The sequence below is a fragment of the Ranitomeya variabilis genome, chromosome 5 (genome assembly GCF_051348905.1).
Source record: "Ranitomeya variabilis isolate aRanVar5 chromosome 5, aRanVar5.hap1, whole genome shotgun sequence".
In the NCBI taxonomy this organism is placed as follows: domain Eukaryota; kingdom Metazoa; phylum Chordata; class Amphibia; order Anura; family Dendrobatidae; genus Ranitomeya; species Ranitomeya variabilis.
Genome location: NC_135236.1, coordinates 264631586 through 264654468, shown reverse-complemented (window position 1 = coordinate 264654468; position 22883 = coordinate 264631586). Strand labels below are relative to the sequence as shown.

The 22883-nt window shown below is 43.3% G+C and overlaps 1 protein-coding gene across 1 annotated transcript in view; it reads right to left on the bottom strand.

The window, feature by feature from the left end:
* Window positions 1-460: 460 nt before the first annotated feature.
* Window positions 461-22883, bottom strand: part of CRABP1 (cellular retinoic acid binding protein 1) — a 55912-nt gene continuing 33489 nt past the window's right edge. The window contains exon 4 of the mRNA XM_077264214.1: window positions 461-5249. Within this exon, the coding sequence (XP_077120329.1) occupies window positions 5199-5249 (51 nt within the window). The 3' untranslated portion in view covers window positions 461-5198. The remainder of the gene's footprint in view (window positions 5250-22883) is intronic.

Below are 22883 nucleotides of genomic sequence, written 5' to 3'. Positions count from 1 at the left end.
TAGGGAGGACTATGTGGAGCCCATAAGACCGTTTGGAGGACTATGTGGTGCCCATAATACTGTATGGAGGACTATATGGTGCCCACAATACTATACTATCTGGTCAAAAATGATAAGTCTGCAGGCACTCTGTGTGCTCTGCACTGCGAGGATTCGACTGTTTCTGAGCTATTACAATAGATATCACTCATGTAATGTAAAAAGTAAGTGAAATCTTTGGCATTGTACTAAACCTATATTTCTTAACTGTGCATCATGAATCGTGGTGTGTTAGAGGGGCCCGCTGAGACTTTTTTGCCCAGAGCCCATGAAAATCTGGAGCCGGCCCTAGTCACTATCTACAGTATGTGTATGATCTAGTGAAGCTATGAGCCAAGCAAACTGAACCCACTATTTTTGCAAGTTCACAACTTGTTTCTCTTTTTTAACAGATACCAATGAACACAGACATTTTTTTTTATTGAAATGACTTTAATAACTCACAAAGTAACAATAAATGACACGTAATGAGACACTGATCAAAGGCACAGTACACAATACGAAAACACTGCAGAAGGTAAGGGCATTGAAGGAGTGGTGCAATGGCATTGCAGTTCTGTAGTAATGGATCAAATACAGACTGTGTTCTTATGAAATGCAGCCTAGGTTCACATGTTCAGACTATTTTGAACACTCTATCTGAGAGAGTTTCTTCTGTTGGTTGTACTCAGCATGTAGACAGTCAGTATGAAATCTATTTGAAGATGACCCTTCACCAGTTTGGGTATGTGGCTACATCATAGAATAATTGCTGGAGATCTGAGAATAGTCCAAGTGGCATTACTGGGGTCACGCACTTCTTCTTCTGTATGATGTTGACTAATTAAAAGAAGGCAGCAACATACTGTACATGATAAAAAATAACTCGCTTAGAATAGGCAATAGCTTAGAACAGGCTTTCTCATGAATGAGTCATGTAAAAACAGTCTGCTCTCCTCCCTTATTGCACTGTTGTTGCTCAAGTGTTGAGAGTATAGCAGCGATTGGCATAATTTCCACTTTCATCTCAGTGCAGTCAGTGTGGAGGAAGGGTTGAGCCAACACTTCTGTGAGAGGACAGCAGCTACTGCAGAGGTGTTTCTAGTGAACACAGCACTGCCCCTCCCCCCATTCTGACTGCAGTGAGATGAAAGCTGAAAGGTATTAGTAATTTCTGCTTTTCTCCTGGCGCTTGTAATCACAAATGAGAACGTGTCACATCACCACCAGGACTGGCTACTGCGATGTCTGTTGCCAGTCGCTGCCATATTCATACTGCAGGCGGCGCTAGTGACTGAAGAGACAATAGAACCAGAAGCTCTGGATGGTACAGTCTCTGTCCAGCCACTACTTAGATGATTTGAGTGGCTGTGACATGCAGTGCCATCCAGTCTGGCTGTATGGATATGTGTGTTGTCCAGCTTAAGTTATCAGCTCCATGCTCCAGCCAATCGGAGGGCAGCACACCTTACATAAAGGAAACCTGTCACCAGAAAAAATGCTATTAACCTGAAGATATAGGGTTAATCTGCAAGTTAACAGCTTTATAATGCTGATCGGCGCCTGCACATAGCTTAACACTGCAGGCAGAAAATTATTCTTCCAAGCAGCATTCTCGTTTCAGTCATGGGGGCACTGATGCAGGTTCAGTTAGCAGTGACTGCACCCCTGCACTAATTGACAGCTAAGCCTTAATGCAGATGGAGTGTCAGTCAGTCAGGGATGGGAGAACGGTTACAGCCACCACTCTGTATACTTAGAGCAGTGACTGAACACGCACTAGCGCCGCCTCCATGACTGAAACCACATACCCGGCCCTGACTGACAGCCAGCCCCAATGCAGAGCCAGCATCAGTCAGTGTTGGGGGCACGGTTTCAGTCACAGGGGAAGCTCTGGTTCAGTCACGACTCTGAGAATACAGAGCAGTGACTGTAACCGCCCCCTCGCCCTAACTTAAACTCCCTCTGCATTGCGGCTCAGCTGTCAATCAGGGCCGAGGAATCAGTTACAACCACCGCTCACTCAGAGTGGTGACTGAACCAGCGCCAGCTCGGCCCCCATGACTGAAATGGGAACTCTGCTGGGGAGAATAAACTTTATTTTCTCCCCCCAGCGTTAGGCTATGTGCAGGCACCGGCCAACATTATAATGCTATTAACCTGTAGATTAACCCCATATCTGCAGGTTAATAGTGTTTTTTCTGGTGACAGGTTCCTTTCAAGCTCTCAGCTTATTACTGGAATCTGCAAGGTATAGCTTTATGTTTCTCTGGTTTAGGTTCATGGATTCTGCTCCTGTGTTGTATTTTTGCTTTCCTGTTTTGAATTTTGCTTGTTTATTGATGCTTCTCCAGCCTGACAATTTTTTACCCCTGCAGCCTTCTTGGTTTTGACCGGTCACCTGACTATCCTTCTTGTCACCTTGCGCCACTGAACAGCAGCTGACTCTGTGGCCCTTTCCCCGAGACATCTGTGTAAGTCCAGATCCCTGTATATGGATTAAAAGGTAAAGGCCAGTGCAACCCCAGAGTTCCTTGAAACGGAGGAGCTTGCGCCGGGCTTGTTCATGGTAGCCATTTTAGAGCAGACAGGTGACCACTAACAGAGTCACCTTCATAGTGCAGGGCTGTCTGTCATAACATGTCTCAGACATGAGAAAACCTGTTCTAAGCTATTGTGGGAGGGGTGTTCTTTTTTCCTCTGTATATTACTGCCTGCTTATGATTGGTCAATGTCATACAGAAGAAGAACATACCCCCAGACAAAATTCTCTGGAACCACCCATCTGGACTTAATATAAATGATAACCTAAATTTTACAATCTAATATATCTGCAACTGAGAGGTGAAATTAAAAAATAAAAGCTACGTTTTATTGAGCTCTTTAGCCACTATTCCATGTTGTCACAATTTTTTGATGCTCAAACTGATGAAACTTCCTCTTTAATGTATATTGTTAAGAAGAATGTAACATAATCTATTCAAAAAAGTAAATTCATCATTCCTTTTTATGATATTCGATGGCATCTTCCACAACAATTCTATAACTTTTCAATATGTCTATATTTATTTCCATTTAGGGCAATGTATAAAGTCAATTTATTCCAAAATTTCTTATTGTAGAAGTTCCATCATACCAATTATTTTAGTTTAAATTTTCGTACGTCCAGAGAGGAAATTACTTGATTTAATGAAGCAGAAGAATACTAATGCTGTTATATGTACAATAAACATACCTGAGTGTTTGCCACTAGAATTTTATACTTTTATTTTACCAAAGGTATTATGCGACGGTCTTTTATTACACATGAAAGCAAAAAAAATGTGTACTTCTATCAGGTTTTTGATGGTAAAAATAATCTGCAGGACTATTCTTGCAAATAAAAAGTAAAAGAAGCTAAAATACACATTGTAAGTCAATAGGATATATCAAGATTTACTGAGATCTGTTGCAAAACTGATCTATCAATGCTGTCATAAACACTTAAAAATGACAAGATTAAACAAGTTCTGTGCACAGGGAACTACATTTTTCATGTGATTTTATTAAAAAAATAACTTTTGGTAATTTGACACATCTATCTTTGGCTAGGGTTAAGCTTGTATTAGGAAGAAACAGCTCAGCATGTTGCAGTATTTTTTTCATGATAATGACAGACACCCTAACAGAAATCATACTGACGCCATAACTCTCTTTGTCATGGGATGGATCTGTTGCCTCATGATATCTTTATCTGTTCCTTTAAAGGGCTTCTCCAAGAATATAGTAAAAAGGTCCCCATGACATGAATCAAGCTGTAGCCCATTCCAGTTACAAGTTAGGATGCTTTGCAGTGTGTAGAAACACAGCTCTTGAGACCTGCGTCTCAGCTGACAGGAGCTGTATCATAAGAACACATATTGGAGCTGCAGCCAGAGAATTATATGACAGGAGAAGAAATGTATCTTCTCTTCATGGGAGACTGAGCACAAATGGTTTGTTTCCACCGGTAGGTGTGCTGATAATTCAGCACCTGCCAGTTTAGACACAGGTCTCAGGAGCTGTTTTTCCCAGACTACAGCCTGACATGACACATGACTAGGACAGGCTGCCTTTTGAATGAAAAGGCAGTTTTATTACATTCTAGGAGAAACCTGTTAAGGGAGCTTGGAATACTGATGTGAACCTAGCCTTATTTATAAGCTCTATTGATTATAATAAACATTTGAAAGAATGGAAACCTAGAACCGATCATTAGAAGCTGAAGCCAATCCTACATAGCAGATCCTAAATGTAAAATAAGTAGTGTATGTGATTCCTGTATGTTCATTCTGCTGCCAACCTTGTGGCTCAGAATTACTTCTTGTGAACAAAGAAAAGTATTTTACAAAACAAACACAACCTGCAAACACTGTATTACCAAAATTAACCAATAGGTATAAAATGCATTTACTCATATGAAAATATGTGTATCTAATAAAAATGATCATCAATTCAAACACTGTGGATACAGGCACATAAACATTGTTAAGAAAAATAAAAGATGCCATAATACTGAATGAACATCTAATCCCTTGGTACAAGTTGAGAATACAGTCTGACAACTTTCAGTTTGGTAACATAGACATGTGTCATTAAGGCATTTTTCACCATTTTAAATGGTTGTATTTTATAAATGGTACTTTAGTTTTACCTCTTGTTCCATTTTTTTCAAGGTGCTATATATTATGAACGGTATGCTTATTTTTTTTGCCTTGTGCATTAGGGATGTATGGTATAAGTCAATTATTTCTCTATAGATATTCAAGTGCCTAGTGAGTATAAAATAGCACATAAAACTGAACTATATCAAACCATGGAGCTTTCTATACAGCTAATCTAAAAATGAATAGTAGTGGAATTACTATAATGTCTTGACCCCTGGTAGAACATAGTAGTACAAGTAAAGCAGAAATTGCTTGGCCGGATCTATAGAATTAGATAGCACCAGTCCAGAATGCTATGATCACCTCTAACATCTTTGGAGATTCATACCATCTATTGATAACTGCATTTAATAAGAACGCAATCTGATTTTACTAGCGGATGACAACACAATTGAAAACCTTAATATATACAACAAGTTATTTGTGATAAGAAAATGATCCGTTTGTTGCTGAAATTACACAGGAAGATTTTAAGAGCCCAAACAAATTTGTGTCTCAAGCTCTCACATATATCCTTGTGCACACTACATCATCAGCACCAAAGACCTGTAAAAGGGAACAGTTCAGTTAGTTAAAATTATTGCCAAAGACTCAGTGAATAATTCCATTCAAGAAAAACATTTTCTACATGAAAAAAAATATATACTCGGTTATTCCAGAATACAGATATTCTCACATGCCAAAGACATACGGATAGGGAATTTAGTAAACCTACACACAAATGGCTTAGAGAAAGGCACTTCTCAAATTAGCAATCAATCCCAACAGAACAAGGAAGCATTTAGCCAAAAAGGTAAAATTAAATAATCTTTATTAACAGAAATCTAAAATAGAATTGAATTAAAAAATGGAGATACAAATACAACAGACTGCTGTCTAATAAGGTAATATACCGAAGTCTGACTGGACTAATGTCATCATATAGAGCCTATCCATAAACTCTAATTGCCATATCACTGCCAAAGAAGTAATCTCAAATACAAAGTCCTTGTAAAAAGGTTCAACTACAGATAGAGCACATGAAATTAGGCTAACTAAACCTGGGTAGCAAATTACATACAGACAGTATATTAAAGGGAATCTGTCACCTACTTTTTCGTATATAAGCTTCGGCCACTGCCATCAGAAGCTTATCTACAATATTCTGTAAGGCTGTAAATAAGCCCCCGATGTAACCTGAAAAATAAGAAAAACAAGTTAGATTATACTCACCTGGGGGGGTGGTCCGCTGCGGTCCGGTCCGATGGGCATCATCGTCCGGGTCCGGCACCTCTCATTTTCATGCGTTGATGTCCTCTTTCTTGCTTCCTGTCACGGCTCCTGTGCAGGCGTACTTATCTGCCCTGTTGAAGGCAGAGCAAAGTACTGCAGTGCGCAGGCGCTGGGCTTCTCGGACCTTTCCCAGCGCCTGCGCACTGCAGTACTTTGCTCTGCCCTCAACAGGGCAGATAAGTATGCCTGCGCAGGAGCTTCGACAGGAAGCAAGGAAGAGGACGTCATCGCATGAAGATGGGAGGCGCCGGACCCGCACCGTGACACCCATCGGATCGCCCCCCCAGGTGAGTATAATATAACTTGTTTTTCTTATCTCTCAGGTTACATCGGTTACAGAATGCTGTAAATAAGCCCCTGATGGCGGTGGCAACAGCTTATATATGAAAAGGTAGGTGACAGATTCCCTTTAAAGCATTTATTACTCAAAAAGCCAGTATATGTGTAATACAAAACTCCAATTACCGTATATACTCGAGTATAAGCCGACCGAGTATAAGCCTAGGCACCTAATTTTGTCACAAAAAACTGGGAAAACTTATTGACTCGAGTATAGGCCTAGGGTGGGAAATGCAGCAGCTACTGATAAATTTCAAAAATAAAAATAGATACCAATTAAAGTAAAATTAATTGAGACATCAGTAGGTTAAATGTTTTTGAATATTCATATTGAATTAGGAGCCCCATAAGATGCTCCATACAAAAATATGCCCCGTATAATGCTGCATAAAGGTTAATGATGGCCCCATAAAATGCTGCATACAAAAATATGCCCCATATAATGCTGCACAAAGGTTAATGATGGTCCCATAAGATGCTCCATAAAACGCTGCTGCTACGATAAAAAAATGACATTCTCACCTCTCGTCGCTGCTCCTCAGTGTCGCCGGCTCCCTGCAGTGGGACAATTGAATATCGCATGGCTCACCCTCCCCCAGTCCTACTCACCCTCCTGGCGCTACATATCAGTCCCTGTATCTCGGGCGCCGGCATCTCTTTTCCTGCCTTCCTGTGCGAAGCGGTCAGTGATACAACTCATTAAAGTAATGAATATGTGCTCCATGCCTATGAGAGTGGAGACGCTTGCATATTCATTACTTTAATGAGCGGTACCACGTGACTGCTCAGCACAGGAAGGCAGACAGGAAGAGAGATGCCGGCGCCCGAGATGCAGGGACTGATATGCAGCGATGACACCAGGAGGGTGAGTATGATGTCTTCTGCTCCCCCGCCGGCAATCACTCATATATAAGCCGAGATGGGCGTTTTCAGCACAAAAAAATGTGCTGAAAATCTCGGCTTATACACGAGTATATACAGTACTTATGCAAATTACAACTGTAGGACATGCAAATGAAGATATGCCTCAAAAGGATTAATTAGATAAAGTGAATTGTGCTGGTATATATAATGTGTCATAATGTGCAGCTCCTAAATGCGCATTTCGCATGCCACTTCTTCCTGCACACAGGAACCACCCCAGGAAGAAGCTGAACTCGAAACACGCATCGGGGAGCTGCAGTCTGATCAGTTCGTATACCCTGCACTTTCTTATGCACACATGTAGTATTTTTGACCTCTTTTTTGATTACACTGATTACTAATCCACTTGCTGCTATACTTTAGCCTGGTGCCTTCTTGAAACATGTGCAAATGGCAAATGGTATCTCTTTCAATATTATTGTAGTCATTATGACACATTATACACTGTGTTCCAAATTATTATGCACAAAGAGTTTAGGAGTGATAAGGTTAGAATTTTTTTGTTTGTCATTTAAACTCATTGATGGTGATGTGTGTCAGGGCTCTTTATATCACTGAAAGCAATTGCAGATACCTGTGCAAATTAGTTTGGCAGGTGTGTCCAAATAAAGGCAAGACTACTTAAGAAGGCTGTTCCACATTATTAAGCAGCCTACATTTTTTGCCAAAATGGGAAAGAAAAAGGATGTGTCGGCTGCTGAGAAGCAACAAATTGTGGAGTATTTAGGTCAAGGCATGACTACAATCAACATTGCCAAGACACTTCATCGTGATCATCGCACAATCAAGAAGTATGTAGCCGATTCCCAGCACAAACATGTGCGTGCTGATAAGGAAAAATTGAGGACTCTTTCCAACAGGCAATTGCGTAAGGTTAAAAGAGCAGCTGCAAAAATGCCTTGTCATAGCAGCAGCCAAGTTTTTGAAGCTGCTGGTGCCTTCAACGTCCCCAGAACAACAAGATGCAGGGTCCTTCAGAGGTTTGCAGCTGTGCGAAAGCCATCCTGTCGACCACCTCTATCCACTGCACACAAGCAGAAATGGCTCCAGTGGGCCAAACGATACATGAAGACTGACTTCCAAACTGTTTTGTTCACCGATGAGTGTCGTGCAACGCTCGATGGTCCAGATGGATGGAGTGGAGGATGGCTGGTTGATGGACACCCCATGAAAACACGGCTAAGGCGCCAACAAGGAGGTGGAGTAATGTTTTGGGCTGGAATCATGGGGAGAGAGATTGTTGGCCCCATTATGATCCCTGAAGGGGTAAAGATTTACTCCATAATCTATGTGGAGTTTCTAAAACAACACTTCCTGCCATGGTTCAAGAGGAAGAACCGTGCTTTCCGCAGCAAGATCATTTTCATGCATGATAATGCACCGTCTCATGCTGCAAAAAACACATCTGCATCTCTGGCTGCTATGGGCATAAAAGAGGACTAACTTATGGTGTGGCCACCATCTTTCCCTGACCTCAACCCCATTGAGAACCTCTGGAGCATCATCAAAAGGAGTGTCTATGATGGCGGGAGGCAGTTCACATCTAAGCAACAGCTCTGGGAGGGTATTCTGTCCACATGCAAAACAATTGAAGTAGAAACCATCCAAAAACTGACAAATTCAATGGACGAGAGAGTTCAGAAGCTTCTTTCGAACAAGGGGTCCTATGTGCAAATGTAACAACACCTAGAATAAAGTTTTCACTTGAAAACTGTTTGATTTCATTTTGTAATAAGCTGATAATGCTTATAACTTACTAGACTGTGGCCCGATTCTAAAGCATCGGGTATTCTAGAATATGCATGACCCCGTAGTATATGGACAATGATGATTCCAGAATTCGCGGCAGACTGTGCCCGTCGCTGATTGGTCGAGGCAACCTTTATGACATCATCGTCGCCATGGCAACCATTATGACATCTACGTCGATACTGTGCCCGTCGCTGATTGGTCGAGGCCTGGTGGCCTCGACCAATCAGACGCGGGATTTCCATTATGACATCATCGTCGCCATGCTGTGCCCGTCGCTGATTGGTCGAGGCCTGGCGGCCTTGACCAATCAGAGACGCGGGATTTCCAGGACAGACTGACAGACAGACAGGCAGAAAAACCCTTAGATAATTATATATATAGATAACAATTGACCATTTTTTTGTTCAAAATAAAAAAAAAGGTTGAAAACTCTACTGTGCATAATAATTTGGAACATGAATTTGAGTGTTTATTTTTTTTTTTAAAAGATACTGTTTTTATAGGCAGTTTGTTCCAAAACATTGCAATTATACTAGAATAGTAGATGCCTGGAAAATAACAATGACTGCAATTCAGATAGGTAATTTAGAGAAAATATGAGGAAATATTATTTGCATAATAATTTGGAACACAGTGTATATACCAGTACAATGCACTTTATTGATTCTTTGGAAGACATACATCTTTATTTACATGTTTAACAACTAGAGATCCCCTACAGTTGTGATTTGCATAAGTAATTTAAGTCTTGGATATATACTGGCCTCTATGCATTTGATCTCTTTGCTACTTTCACTGGCTGCTGCTGCTATATCTGATATGTTTACTCCTATTTTAATATTGTTGTAGTCTTTATGACACATTATATATACCAGCACAATGCACTTTATCTAATTAATTATTTTGCGGCATATCTTCATTTGCATGTCTAGGATCTCCTACAGTTGTAAATTGTGTAAGTAATTGGCGGTTTGTAGGGTTGAGCGAAACGGATCGGACAAATTCAAAAATTGCCGACTTTCGGCAAAGTCGGGTTTCATGAAACCCGACCCGATCCTAGTGTGGGATCGGCCATGAGGTCGCCGATCTGCACGCAAAAGTCGCGTTTCTTATGACGCTTTCAGCGCCATTTTTCAGCCAATGAAGGAGAACGCAGAGTATTGGCAGCGTGATGACATAGGTCTCGGTCCCCACCATCTTAGAGAAGGGCATGACAGTGATTGGCTTGCTTTCTGCGGCGTCACAGGGGCTATAAAGGGGCGTGCACGCCGACCGCCATCTTACTTCTGCCGATCTTAACATAGGGAGAGGTTGCTGTAGCTTCATCAGAAGAAGGGATATAGTTAGGGAGGGAAGATTAACCCCCAAACTGCTTATGCTGTAGCGATTTCCACTGTCCAACACCACCTTTGTTTTGCAGGGACAGTGGAGGCTATATCTTTGTGCATCAGCTCTGTAGCTTATTAGGCTGCCTTATAAGGCTCCCTGATAGCTGCATTGCTGTTTGCACGCTGCTGTGCAAACCAACTGCTTTTTTAAAAGCAAAAATCCTGTAGCTCCTTTCTGCACAGTTATCTTGTTTATTTGTCCACACTTTTGTGTGCAGCAGTCCTTTTTATTGCTGCCATACTTGTCCTGAGATCATTGTAGGGAGATTGAAATTGTACTACAGTCCTTGTATTTTTTCATATATCTTCCAGCCACTTTCTGCCACTTACATTGTGTTGTTTTATACACTGGGCCTGAGTTTTGGTTCAGTCTCCCAAAAAAAAGTGAGATTCAAATTCTCACAAAGTGGATATACTTCAGTCCTGTTAGTTTGTCGTATGTCAGCCAGACACTTTCTGCCACTTAGATTGCGTTGTTATATACACTGGGCCTGAGTTTTGGTTCAGTCTCCCCAAAAAAAATGAGATTCAAATTCTCACAAAGTGGATATACTTCAGTCCTGTTAGTTTGTCGTGTATCAGCCAGCCACTTTCTGCCACTTACATTGTGTTGTTTTATGCACAGGGCCTGAGTTTTGGTTCAGTCTCCCAAAAAAAAGGGAGATTTAAATTCTCAACAAGTTTATATACACCTTCTACCTTGTTTTACAGTACCATATAACGGTTGTTATTTTGGTTAGATTTTCCAAAAAATGAGGAAGTCTGGTGGAAGAGCCCATGGGCGGTTTTCCTCCCTTATCGATGTTCTCCCTCACAGGTCATTCCCCTTTGATTACTGGGCATCTAAAATAGACACCTGGCCTGAATTGGCAGAATATGCATTACAGGAGCTCGCTTGCCCTGCTGCTAGTGTGCTATCAGAAAGAGTCTTCAGTGCTGCTGGTTCAATACTGACTGAAAAAAGGACACGTCTGGCTACCCAAAATGTTGATGATCTAACCTTCATTAAAATGAACTAATCATGGATTTCAAATTATTTTGCCCCACCTTCCCCTGCTGACACGTAGCTTGCCTGAAAAATGTCTTGCTTTTGGCCTCCTCTTACTGACTTCTCCAATTCTTCCATTTGCAGCTGCTGAATGTCCACCATAGGCCATTTTTATACCTCCCTAAATGGGCTGACTCCCCCCACAGGGCCGTGATCACCACCTGGCGCAAGCACCCGTGTGATGAGTGCCGTTTGCCTGGACAGGTGGGTGTGCACACTCTTGGGCGACAGCACTGGCACAGGGTCCCTCATAGTACAATGAAGTGTCTCTGACGGTGGTGGTGCACAACCAACGTCAGACACACCGTCGTAATATGAGGGGCCCTGGGCCAGTACCGCCGCCCACGAGAGAGTGTTCCCCCCCAGCTCGAACAGTGCTCTACCACTTGCAATACTTACCTCTCCCTGCTCCACCACTGTGTAGTCTGGGCTGTTAAATCCTTCAATGGCACTGCCAATACAAATTTGTTGAAATGATAGATGATAGTTAAAATATACAGGGGCCCTGGCCTCCATTTAGACCAGTTAATACTTTGCGCCTACTACCACTGTCTGCTACTCAGCAGAGGAGCCCACGCCTGTACCTAGCTACGCCACCTGTTTATTTATGAACAATTTTTTGGCAGACATTTAGCCAACTTTATTATTTGGGCCTACTAACTGTGTCTGCCACTCATTACAGTTTTCCTCCACTGAACAAAGCAACGCCGTCTGTTTAGTCCTGTTACCACATTTGAACTGCATTTAGCCCACTTTATTATTTGGGCCTACTAACTGTGTCTGCCACTCATTACATTTTTCCTCCACTGAACAAAGCAATGCTGCCTGTTTAGTCCTGTTACCACATTTGAACTGCATTTAGCCTACTTTATTATTTGGGCCTACTAACGGTGTCTGCCACTCATTACAGTTTTCCTCCACTGAACAAAGCAATGCCGCCTGTTTAGTCCTGTTACCACATTTGAACTGCATTTAGCCTACTTTATTATTTGGGCCTATATCTGTGTTTCCTCCTCATCCTGCCCATTGCCCAGCCACTGGTAGATGAGTCTGCTGGTACATTGACCCAGACCACTACATTCCCCTTGCACTCTACACAGCCAGAATCTGACCCTGCTGAAAGTCAGGTTCCCCTTCCCGCATACTATACCACCTTACACGGGGACAAAGAGGAAGGTGCAGATGAAAGTGCAGGTTCCTTCAAAAGGTGGGGGCATACTCGTTGGCGATGTCACTGGCATAGGGCCCGTCATGGTACGCAAAAGTGTCTCTGCCAGTGGGAGGCGCCACCCGCCGTCAAACACACCGCCGTACTATGAGGGGCCATGTGCCAGTGCCAACGAGTGGGCCCCCCCTGCTTGCTCAGGATCACAGCACTTGCAAAGTTGAAATACTTACCTCTCCCTGCTCCACCGCCGTGACGTATTCTGCGTTTCCTGGGCCCACGAAAATCTTGAGCCAGCCCTACCCCCCCACAACTTTAGCCAAATGACCCCCAGTTTTCAATGCCTAACTATTATTATGAAGTAAATTAAGATTGACAAGCTTAAAGGAAAGGTGCCGCAATTTTGTTTTTGTATTAAAAATGATTGTTTATATAAACAATTATCTTTAATACAAAATTATTTTTTTTAACCTTAATATCTTTTTTATTATTAATAATTTTTGCAGCCACTGGGCGCCGCCATTTTGCTTTGCAGGAGTGTAAGAGTCCCAGCACGACATTTCCACTCTGCATTTACGGCAGCCCTGTGCATAGGACTCAGCAGTCGGGAGCCGACCGCGTTATCTCCTGCTCTGATCTGGCCACGCCCCCTGGGCTGTCTCCACATCACAGCAGAGGCAGGAGGTCGGCGCCATGTTTCTTCAGCCCACAGTGTGTGAGCTCCACTGTGACTGAGAGCTGTGCTGTTGGAGGGGCAGCTCCAGCTGCCTCTCCTTTCACACTGTCAGCAGTCGGCCGTTCCCTGTCCTCTGCTGCCTGGTGCCCTGGCTCAATCTCTAGAATCGCTAGAGAGGGTGAAGTGCTGGGGTCTGATGTCCTCTATCAGGAGCTGCAGAGAGGTAACGGGGGGGGGGGGGAGGGGGAGAATCTCTGTGCTGCTCCGACCCGACCCTGCCTCTCACTGCAGCCACTGATCAAGGACATCAGACCGTGTATCTATCACTACACTGTGCTGAGCCATGTATCTAATCCTCTCCTGTATGATAGTCTGCTGTGCCCTGTACCTAATCCTCTCCTGTGTGATACTATGCTGAGCCGTGTATCTAATCCTATACTGTGTGATACTGTCTGCTGAGCCATGCATCTAATCCTATACTGTGATACTATGCTGAGCCATGTATCTAATCCTATACTGTGTGATACTGTCTGCTGAGCCATGCATCTAATTCTATCCTGTGTGATACTGACTGCTGAGCCGTGTATCTAATCCTCTCCTGTGTGATACTGACTGCTGAGCCGTGTATCTAATCCTCTCCTGTGTGATACTGTCTTCTGAGCTGTGTATCTAATCTTATCCTGTGTGATACTGACTACTGAGCCGTGTATCTAATCCTATCCTGTGATACTGTCTGCTGAGCTGTGTATCTAATCTTATCCTGTGTGATACTGACTGCTGAGCCGTGTATCTAATCCTATCCTGTGATACTGTCTGCTGAGCCGTGTATCTAATCCTATCCTGTGTGATACTGACTGCTGAGCCGTGTATCTAATCCTCTCCTGTGTGATACTGTGCTGAGCCGTGCATCTAATCCTCTCCTGTGTGATACTGACTGCTGAGCCGTGTATCTAATCCTCTCCTGTGTGATACTGACTGCTGAGCCGTGTATCTAATCCTCTCCTGTGTGATACTGACTGCTGAGCCGTGTATCTAATCCTCTCCTGTGTGATACTGACTGCTGAGCCGTGTATCTAATCCTCTCCTGTGTGATACTGACTGCTGAGCCGTGTATCTAATCCTCTCCTGTGTGATACTGACTGCTGAGCCGTGTATCTAATCCTCTCCTGTGTGATACTGACTGCTGAGCCGTGTATCTAATCCTCTCCTGTGTGATACTGACTGCTGAGCCATGTATCTAATCCTATCCTGTGTGATACTGTCTGGTGAACCGTGTATCTAATCCTCTCAGGCACTCCTCTCCCCCCTGCATATCTTTCCCCATTACACACACAACTCAATGCGTGCGATAACAGGAGCTGCAGGGGTCATGCTGTATTATGGCATTATGTGAGATCTATATGACGGTATTATGTGATCTGTATGGTGGTGATTATGCTTGATCAGTATTGTGAGAATTATACGGTGGTATTGTGTGTGATCTATATGGTGGTATTATGTGAGAACACTGGCAGTATTATGTGTGATCTATATGGCGGTATGTGAGAACACTGGCGGTATTTTGTGTGATCTATATGGTGGTATTATGTGAGAACACTGGCGGTATTATGTGTGATCTATATGGCGGTATGTGAGAACACTGGCGGTATTATGTGTGATCTATATGGTGGTATGTGAGAACACTGGCGGTATTATGTGTGATCTATATGGTGGTATTATGTGAGAACACTGGCGGTATTATGTGTGATCTATATGGTGGTATTATGTGAGAACACTGGCAGTATTATGTGTGATCTATATGGTGGTATGTGAGAACTGTATGATGGTATTGTGTGTGATCCATATGGCTGTATTATGTGTGCTCTATATGGTGGTATGTGAGAACTGTATGACAGTATTGTGTGTGATCTATTTGATGGTATTGTGTGTGATCTATATGGCGGTATTATGTGTGAGCTATATGGCAGTATTATGTGAGAACGCTATGGCAGTATTATCTTCAGAAAGTGGACCCATTCTATGGTGGTTCTGGCTGAGCACCTGCTCGCGGGTCTGGGGTAATAGAGGGGGCAGCATGACCTCCAGTTAGGTGCAGTCAGGGCTGGTCAGGCTGCTGAAGAGAGGGGTCTCATTTTTATTGTTACTATATGGCTAAATTTCCTTCCCAGCGTCACCCCGTACTTCGCCTGTCGTCTCACTTTCACACATCACCAGGACAGGATGGAGAAGACAGGATCTGAGGAGGGGAATGGGGTCTTAGCATGCAAAGTCTGGATCAGAACAGGCCATCAATCCGCAGAAATGTTTCCTGGATTTCTGTGGAGCAGACGGTCCATCCATGTGTATAAAAGACAGTGCTCTATGTACAATCCCTGGCTGCTCCGCGCACCAAACAGGGGGCCCCCATAGACCAGCACACTGCTCTCCTGAAATACTCTGCGCTGCGGTCACCCTGCTCCCTCCACCACATATCTCCCAGAATCCTTGCTGGCTGCCATCCTCGGTGACTGTCTACTTGTCAGTGTAAGGCTGCTTTCACACTAGCGTCAGTACGGGCCCGTCGCAGTGCGTCGTACCGACGTACCGACGCATGCTGTGAAAGAAATGCCCGACGTGGTAGCGGATGTAGTCTTACGACGCTTCCGCTGCCCCATTGTAAGGTCCGGGGAGGAGGGGGCGGAGTTTCGGCTGCGCATGCACGGTCGAAAATGGCGGACTCGACGCACAAAAAAACCGTTACATGTAATTTTTTTTGTGGCGGTGGTCTGCCAAAACACGACTCAACCGTCGCACGGTGGTTGCGACGTGTGGCAATACGTCGCAATGCGTCGGTAATGTTAGTCTATGGGGAAAAAACACATCCTGCAGACAACTTTGCAGGATGTGTTTTATCTCCTGAACGACGCATTGCGACGTACAGCCAACAACGCTAGTGTGCAAGTAGCCTAAGGCTGCCGTCACACATTCAGTATTTGGTCAGTATTTTACCTCAGTATTTGTAAGCCAAAACCAGGAGTGGCTGATAAATACAGAAGTGGTGCAGATGTGTCTGTTATACTTCTCCTCTAATTGTTCCACTCCTGGTTTTGGCTACAAATACTGAGGTAAAATACTGACCAAATACTGATAGTGTGACGGCAGCCTTACTCTGCAGTCACCAACAAAATGGCTGCTCACTGGGTTCCTGAATATCATCCTCTTATCCCTTAGCAGACACCCAGAAGGGAAGGAGAGGAGACATCACACACGTCAGCAGACTCCGCCCATAATTACTGCAGTGCTGTAATGTGAGCTTGTTGTACACGAGGTTTTTCTGAAATTTCAGCAGCTGCTCCCCCTAGTGTTTAAAAGTGGAAATTCCAAAACTTTTCAAATTATTTTTCATATTTTACTAAATTATAAACAAATGATAATAATTTTCAAGAAAATGTAAACATTAATTCTTTACATTTTTACAATTTCTGTAAAAAAAATTTTTTTGATGGCACCTTCCCTTTAAGTAATAAGAATTGATGTTTTTGGCATTAAAATGGGCACTGTACGTGTTTTCCTGTCCTCCACTCACTGCCGACTTTGATTCTCCATTGACTTGCATTGGGTTTTGTGTTTCAGTCGGCCCCCGACTTTTCGCAATAATCAGCCGATTTCACCCGACCCGACCTTTGACAAAGTCGGGTTTCGCGAAACCCGACTCAATCCGAAAAAAGTAAAAGTCGCTCAACTCTAGCGGTTTGTATTACACATATACTGACTTTTTGAGTAAAAACTGCTTTCATTTTCTGTCTCTATGTAATTTGCTACTCAGATTTAGTTAGCTTATTTTTATGTGCTCTATCTGTAGTTGAACCTTTGTGCAAGGACTTTGTATTTGAGATGACGTCTTTGGCATTTATATAGCAATTAGAGTTTATGGATAGGCTCTGATGACATTAGTCCAGTCAGACTTCGGTATATTACCTTATTAGACAGTAGACTGTTGTATTTGTATCTCCATTTTTTTTTATTCAATTCTATTTTAGATTTCTGTTAATAAAGATTATTTAATTTTACCTTTTTGGCTAAATGCTTCCTTGCTCTGTACAGTTCTATGGACTTAATGGTGTTATATAAGTGAGTAAAATAAATAAACTATTTGCAACAACACTGCAACCCTGATTATTAAGATGATCTCTTTTAAAAATAAAGCCTGTGCAATGAAATATAGGTATAAATTACAGTTATGTGATCAAATAACTAAAAATTGGTATGTGCATATGTATTCACCCATTTTCCTATGAAGCCCCTAAAAATTTCTGGTGCAAGCAATTACCTTCATAAGTCACATGCTTAGATGCACACAGGTGGTCTTCTTTTCACTAAGTGTCACATCATCTGTCAGTATATGAACACCTTTTCTGAAAGGCCACAGAGGCTACAACACCATTAAGCAAGAGGCACGACTAACCAAACAACATCATAAAGACCAAGGAGATCTCCAAAGAAGTCTGGGCAAAATTACTGAGAAGCACAAGTCAGGGTTGGGTTATAAGAAATATCCCAATTTCCCCGAAGCACCATCAAATCCATTATCCTCAAATGCAAAGAACATGATACCAGGGCCGGCATCAGCACCTGGACAAGTGCCGGGGTCCTGAGCAGGTGGGGGGCCCACTCGCCGTCGGGGACATGGCGGGCTATGGGGGCCATGTGCCGTCACTCATGAGTAGGCCCCCCTGGCCACTTTCTCAGGGTATTTGAGATACTTACCTCTGCATGTTCCTCCACTGCCACATCTTCCGCATGCTCTGACTGTGACGTTAAGGTCAGAGGGCATGATGACGTGACTAGTGTACGCCTTCTGCCTGAACAGTTACAGTGCAGAGAGCCGGAAGATGTCGACGCTGAAGAGCAAAGCAACGACCAGCGAGGAGAGGTGAGTATTTCATTTTTTTCTTTTTTTTATGTTTGGAGCAATGTATGGGGCTCATCATATAGGGCCCATTATATATGGAGCATTATATGGGGCCCATTATATATGGAGCATTATATGGGACCCATTATATATGGAGCATCATATGGTGCCCATTATATATGGAGCTTTATTTAGGGCCCAACATATACTCTATAGAGCATTTTATTGGGCATATTCTGTATAGAGCAATATATGGGGCCCATCATAAACTGTATGGAGCATTATATGGGACTCATTCTGTATAGAGCAAAATGTGGGCCCATCATAAACGGTATAGAGCATTCTATGGGGCTCATTACACATGGAGTAATATATGGGACTCATTATACTGTATGGGCCCATCATAAACTGTATGAAGCATTATATGTGGCCCATTATATATGGAGCAATATATGGGGCCCAACATATATTGGAGCATTATATGGGTCCCATGATATACTGTATGGAGCATTATATGAGGCCCATTCTGTATGGAGCATTATAGAGGGCCATGCAAATACTGTATAGACCCATTATGTATGGAGCATTATATGGGCCCATCATAAACTGTATGGAGCATTATATGGGGCCTATTTTGTATGGATCATTATATGGGGCTCATTATGTATGGAGCAATATATGGGGCTCATTATAGAGCATGGAGCATTATACTGTATGGAGCAATATATGGGATTCATTATACTGTGTGGATCATTATATTGGGCTTATATTGTATGGAGCAATATATGGGGCTCATTATACTATATGGGGCCCATCATATACTGTATGGAGCATTAGATGGGGGGCATTATTTTTGAAGCAATGTATGGGGCCTATCATATACTGTATGGGGCATTATATGAGTCCCATTCTGTATGGAGCATTATATGGGGCAAAGCGTATACTGTATGCAGCATTATATGAGGCCCATTATGTATGGAGTAATATATGTGGCTCATTATACTGTATGTATGATTATATGGGGCTCATTATACTGAATGAAGCAATACATGGGGCTTATCATTCTTTATGGAGCATTATATGGGACCCATTATACTTTATGGAAGAATATATGGGGCTGATTATACTGTATGGAGCACTATGTGGTGCCGATAATACTGTATGGAACAATATATGGGGCTCATTATTCTGTATGGAGCACTATGTACTACCCATTATACTGTATGGAGCCATATATGGGGCCCATTAATCTGTAGGGAGCATTAATGGGGCCCATTATACTGTATGACTGTATATGGGGCCCATAATATTGTATGGCGCATATATGGGGCCTATAATACTGTATGGAACAATATATGGGGCTCATTATTCTGTATGGAGCACAATGTGGTACCCATAATACTGTATAGAGCAATATATGAGGCTCATTACTGTCCGGTTTCTGAGCTATTGTAGAATTTACAATAGATATCACTAATGTAATGTAAAAAGTAAGTTAAATCTTTGGCATTGTACTATACCAATATTTCTCTACCATAACTGTGCATCATGAATTGTGGTATTGTGACGCTGGGTGACTGAGAAACTTGGTGCACAACAACGGAAAGGGTGTGGGGAAGCCCAAACACTAGGAAAGCGGGAAGTGGAGACCATTAGGCAGATTTGACAACACCGTGTCTCCCCTAATGTCCCTAAATAGGTTCCCCACCTATCGCTGAGCAAGAGCCTAATCCTTGCCTGCCCCTAGCGATAGGACCTGGATAGGGAGGGGATGCGGTGTGCACTAGTCAGCCCCCACTACAACTAAAGACAAATAAGGTAAACAAATGAGGGAATACACTTAGCTTCAGAAGACATCAAAGAGATCACGCCAGCTATCCTCCAAGAAGGGACTAGTCAACTACGAGTACTTCCAACAATACCGAGGGAAATAGAACTATCACCGTTGCCATGCTAAAGCGACTAAAGGTATTTAAACATCCAGCAAGGGTGTGTTAATCAGCAGCACACGGTGGAGATCTCCACTAGTTCCTAGAGGGAGAAGGATATCACTCCACAGCAGAGATGCAAGATCCAGAAGGTGCCCGCATAGCCAATTGCATTGACCTTCTACAGCCGGATTCAGAATGACTGTCTGTCCCACCTGACACACCCGTGACAGTACCCCCTCTTCTATGAGTGGCCTCCGGACACTCAGCACCCGGTTTCTCAGAATGAGAGGCATGGAACGAACGAACCAGCCTAGGGGCATTCACCTCTGATGCAGAAACCTACATCCTCTCTTCTGGACCATAACCCCTCCAGTGCACCAAATACTGCAGAGAATGACGCTGAAGATGAGAATCAACAATCCACAAAATCTGGAACTCCAAATTACGATCAACAATGATTTGCGGTGGCAGCACGGGAGAGGACTGAAGAGGTTGAACATATTTCTTGAGCAGAGACATGTGGAACCCATTGTGGATTTTAAGAGCCTGAGGTAACTCAAGACGAAAAGCTGCAGTAGTAATGATGGCGCTTGTTTTATAGGGGCCAATAAACCTAGGTCCCAGCTTCCAGGAAGGGGTCTTCAACTTGATATTCCTGGTAGACGTTTACACAGTCATTCACACTTAGGTCTGGAGCTGGTGAGCGTTTCTTGTCAGCCATACCTTTGTACCGGTCTCCCATGATCTTCAAATTACTCTGAACCCCCGTCACATAGAAGAAAGCGACAAAGCAAAACGTTCCTCAGGGACTCCCAAAGCCCTTCTCCCACTAAAAGTACCAAACTGTGGATGGAAACCATATGCACCAAAAATGGTGACCTGCCAGTACATTCTTGGCGATGATTATTAATAGCAAACTCGGCCAACGGTAACTAAGATGCCCAATCCTCCTGGTTTTTGGAGACAAAACACCTGAGGTAAGTCTCTAAATTCCAATTAATACGCTCTGTCTGTCCATTCGACTAAGGATGGAAAGCAGACTATAAGGACAGCTGCACCCCCAGTCGAGAACAGAAAGCTTTCCAGAATTTAGAAACAAATTAGGTCCCCCGATCTGACACCACATAGGAGGAGGTTTCACGATCTCATTAATGAAAATCTGAGAAAGAGACTTGGTGTTCGGAAGTGCCGGTAATGCGATGAAATGCACCATCTTACTGAACCTATATACAACCACTAGAACCACCATCTTGCCTGCCGATACCGGTAGGTCAGTAATAAAATCCATGGACTGATGTGTCCATGTTCTACTAGGAATGGGCAGTGGAAGAAAAGGACCAGACGGACGGGTATGCGATACATTAGATTGCACGCAAACAGTGCAAGCAGACACCCAATGCAACCCCGGCCACCAAAAACGAGAAATGAGGTTCACAGTTGCCTTACCCCCTGGATGACCAGCAAGCACCAAGTTATGATGTTCCCTAATAACTTTATGGCGCAAATTATATGGTACAAATAACCTTCCCGAAGGGTAGGAGGCAGGAGTGTCCCCTGAGCCTCCAACACCTCTCCCTCCAGGTCAGTGTACAAGGCCGAAATGACTACCCCCTTCTTCAAAATTAAGGAAGGGTTCTCATGATTAACACCACCAGGGAAGCATCGGGACAAAGCATCAGCCTTGTTGTTTTTAACTCCTGGATGGAAAGTGACCACAAAATTGAACCTAGTAAAGAACAGGGACCACCTAGCTTGTCTAGGGTTGAGACATTTAGCAGATTGAAGATATGACAGGTTGTGAGGGTGTGTTAATCAGCAACAGATGGTGGAGATCACCTCTAGGTCCTAGAGGGAGAAGGATATCACTCCACAGCAGAGATGCAAGATCCAGAAGGTGCCTGCATAGCCAAGTGCATTGACCTTCTACAGCCGGATTCAGAATGACTGTCACACCTGACACACTCATGACGGGTATGTATTAAAGGGGCCCCCTGAGATTCTTTGGCCTGGGGCCCACGAAAACCTGGAGCCGGAGCTGCATGATACCACAACAAACTTGCCAAGAGAGGGCCACCCACCAAAACTCTCAGGAGGAGGGCATTAATCAATCAGAGAGGCAGGACTGAGATCAAAGGTAACCCTGAAGGAGCTGCAGAGTCCCCAAGCAGAAACTGGAGTATCTTTCCATATGACCACAATAAGTGATACACTCAATAGAGGCCGCCTTTAAGGAAGAGTGGGCAAAAAAAAGCCTTTTATTTACACCCAAAAATTGTAAGGCTAGGTTTGAGTTTGCCAAAAGACATTTGGGAGACTCCAAATGTATGAAGGAAGGTGCTGTGGTCAGCTGAGATCAAAATTGAACTTTTTGGCCACCAAGGTAAATGCTATGTCTGGCGTCAAACCAACACAGCTCATCACTCCAAGACCACCATCCCCACAGTGAAACATGGTGGTGACAGTATCATGAAGTGAGAATGTTTTTCAGCAACAGGGACAGGAAAAATGGTGCAAGTCGAGGGGAAGATGGATGATGTGAAATAATGGGATATTCTTGAGAAAAACATGTTTCAGTTTGTCAGTGATTTGAAACTGGGACAGAGGTTCACCTTTTAACAAGACAATGACCCAGAGCCACTGCTGAATCAAGACTTGAGTGGTTTCAAGAGACATGTGGAAATGTTTTGGAGTGGACTAGCCAAAGACCAGGCCTTAATCCAATTGAGAACTTGTGGTCAGACTTGAAGATTGCTGTTCACCGGAAGCTTGCAGGTGCTGGAACAGTTTTGCCTCA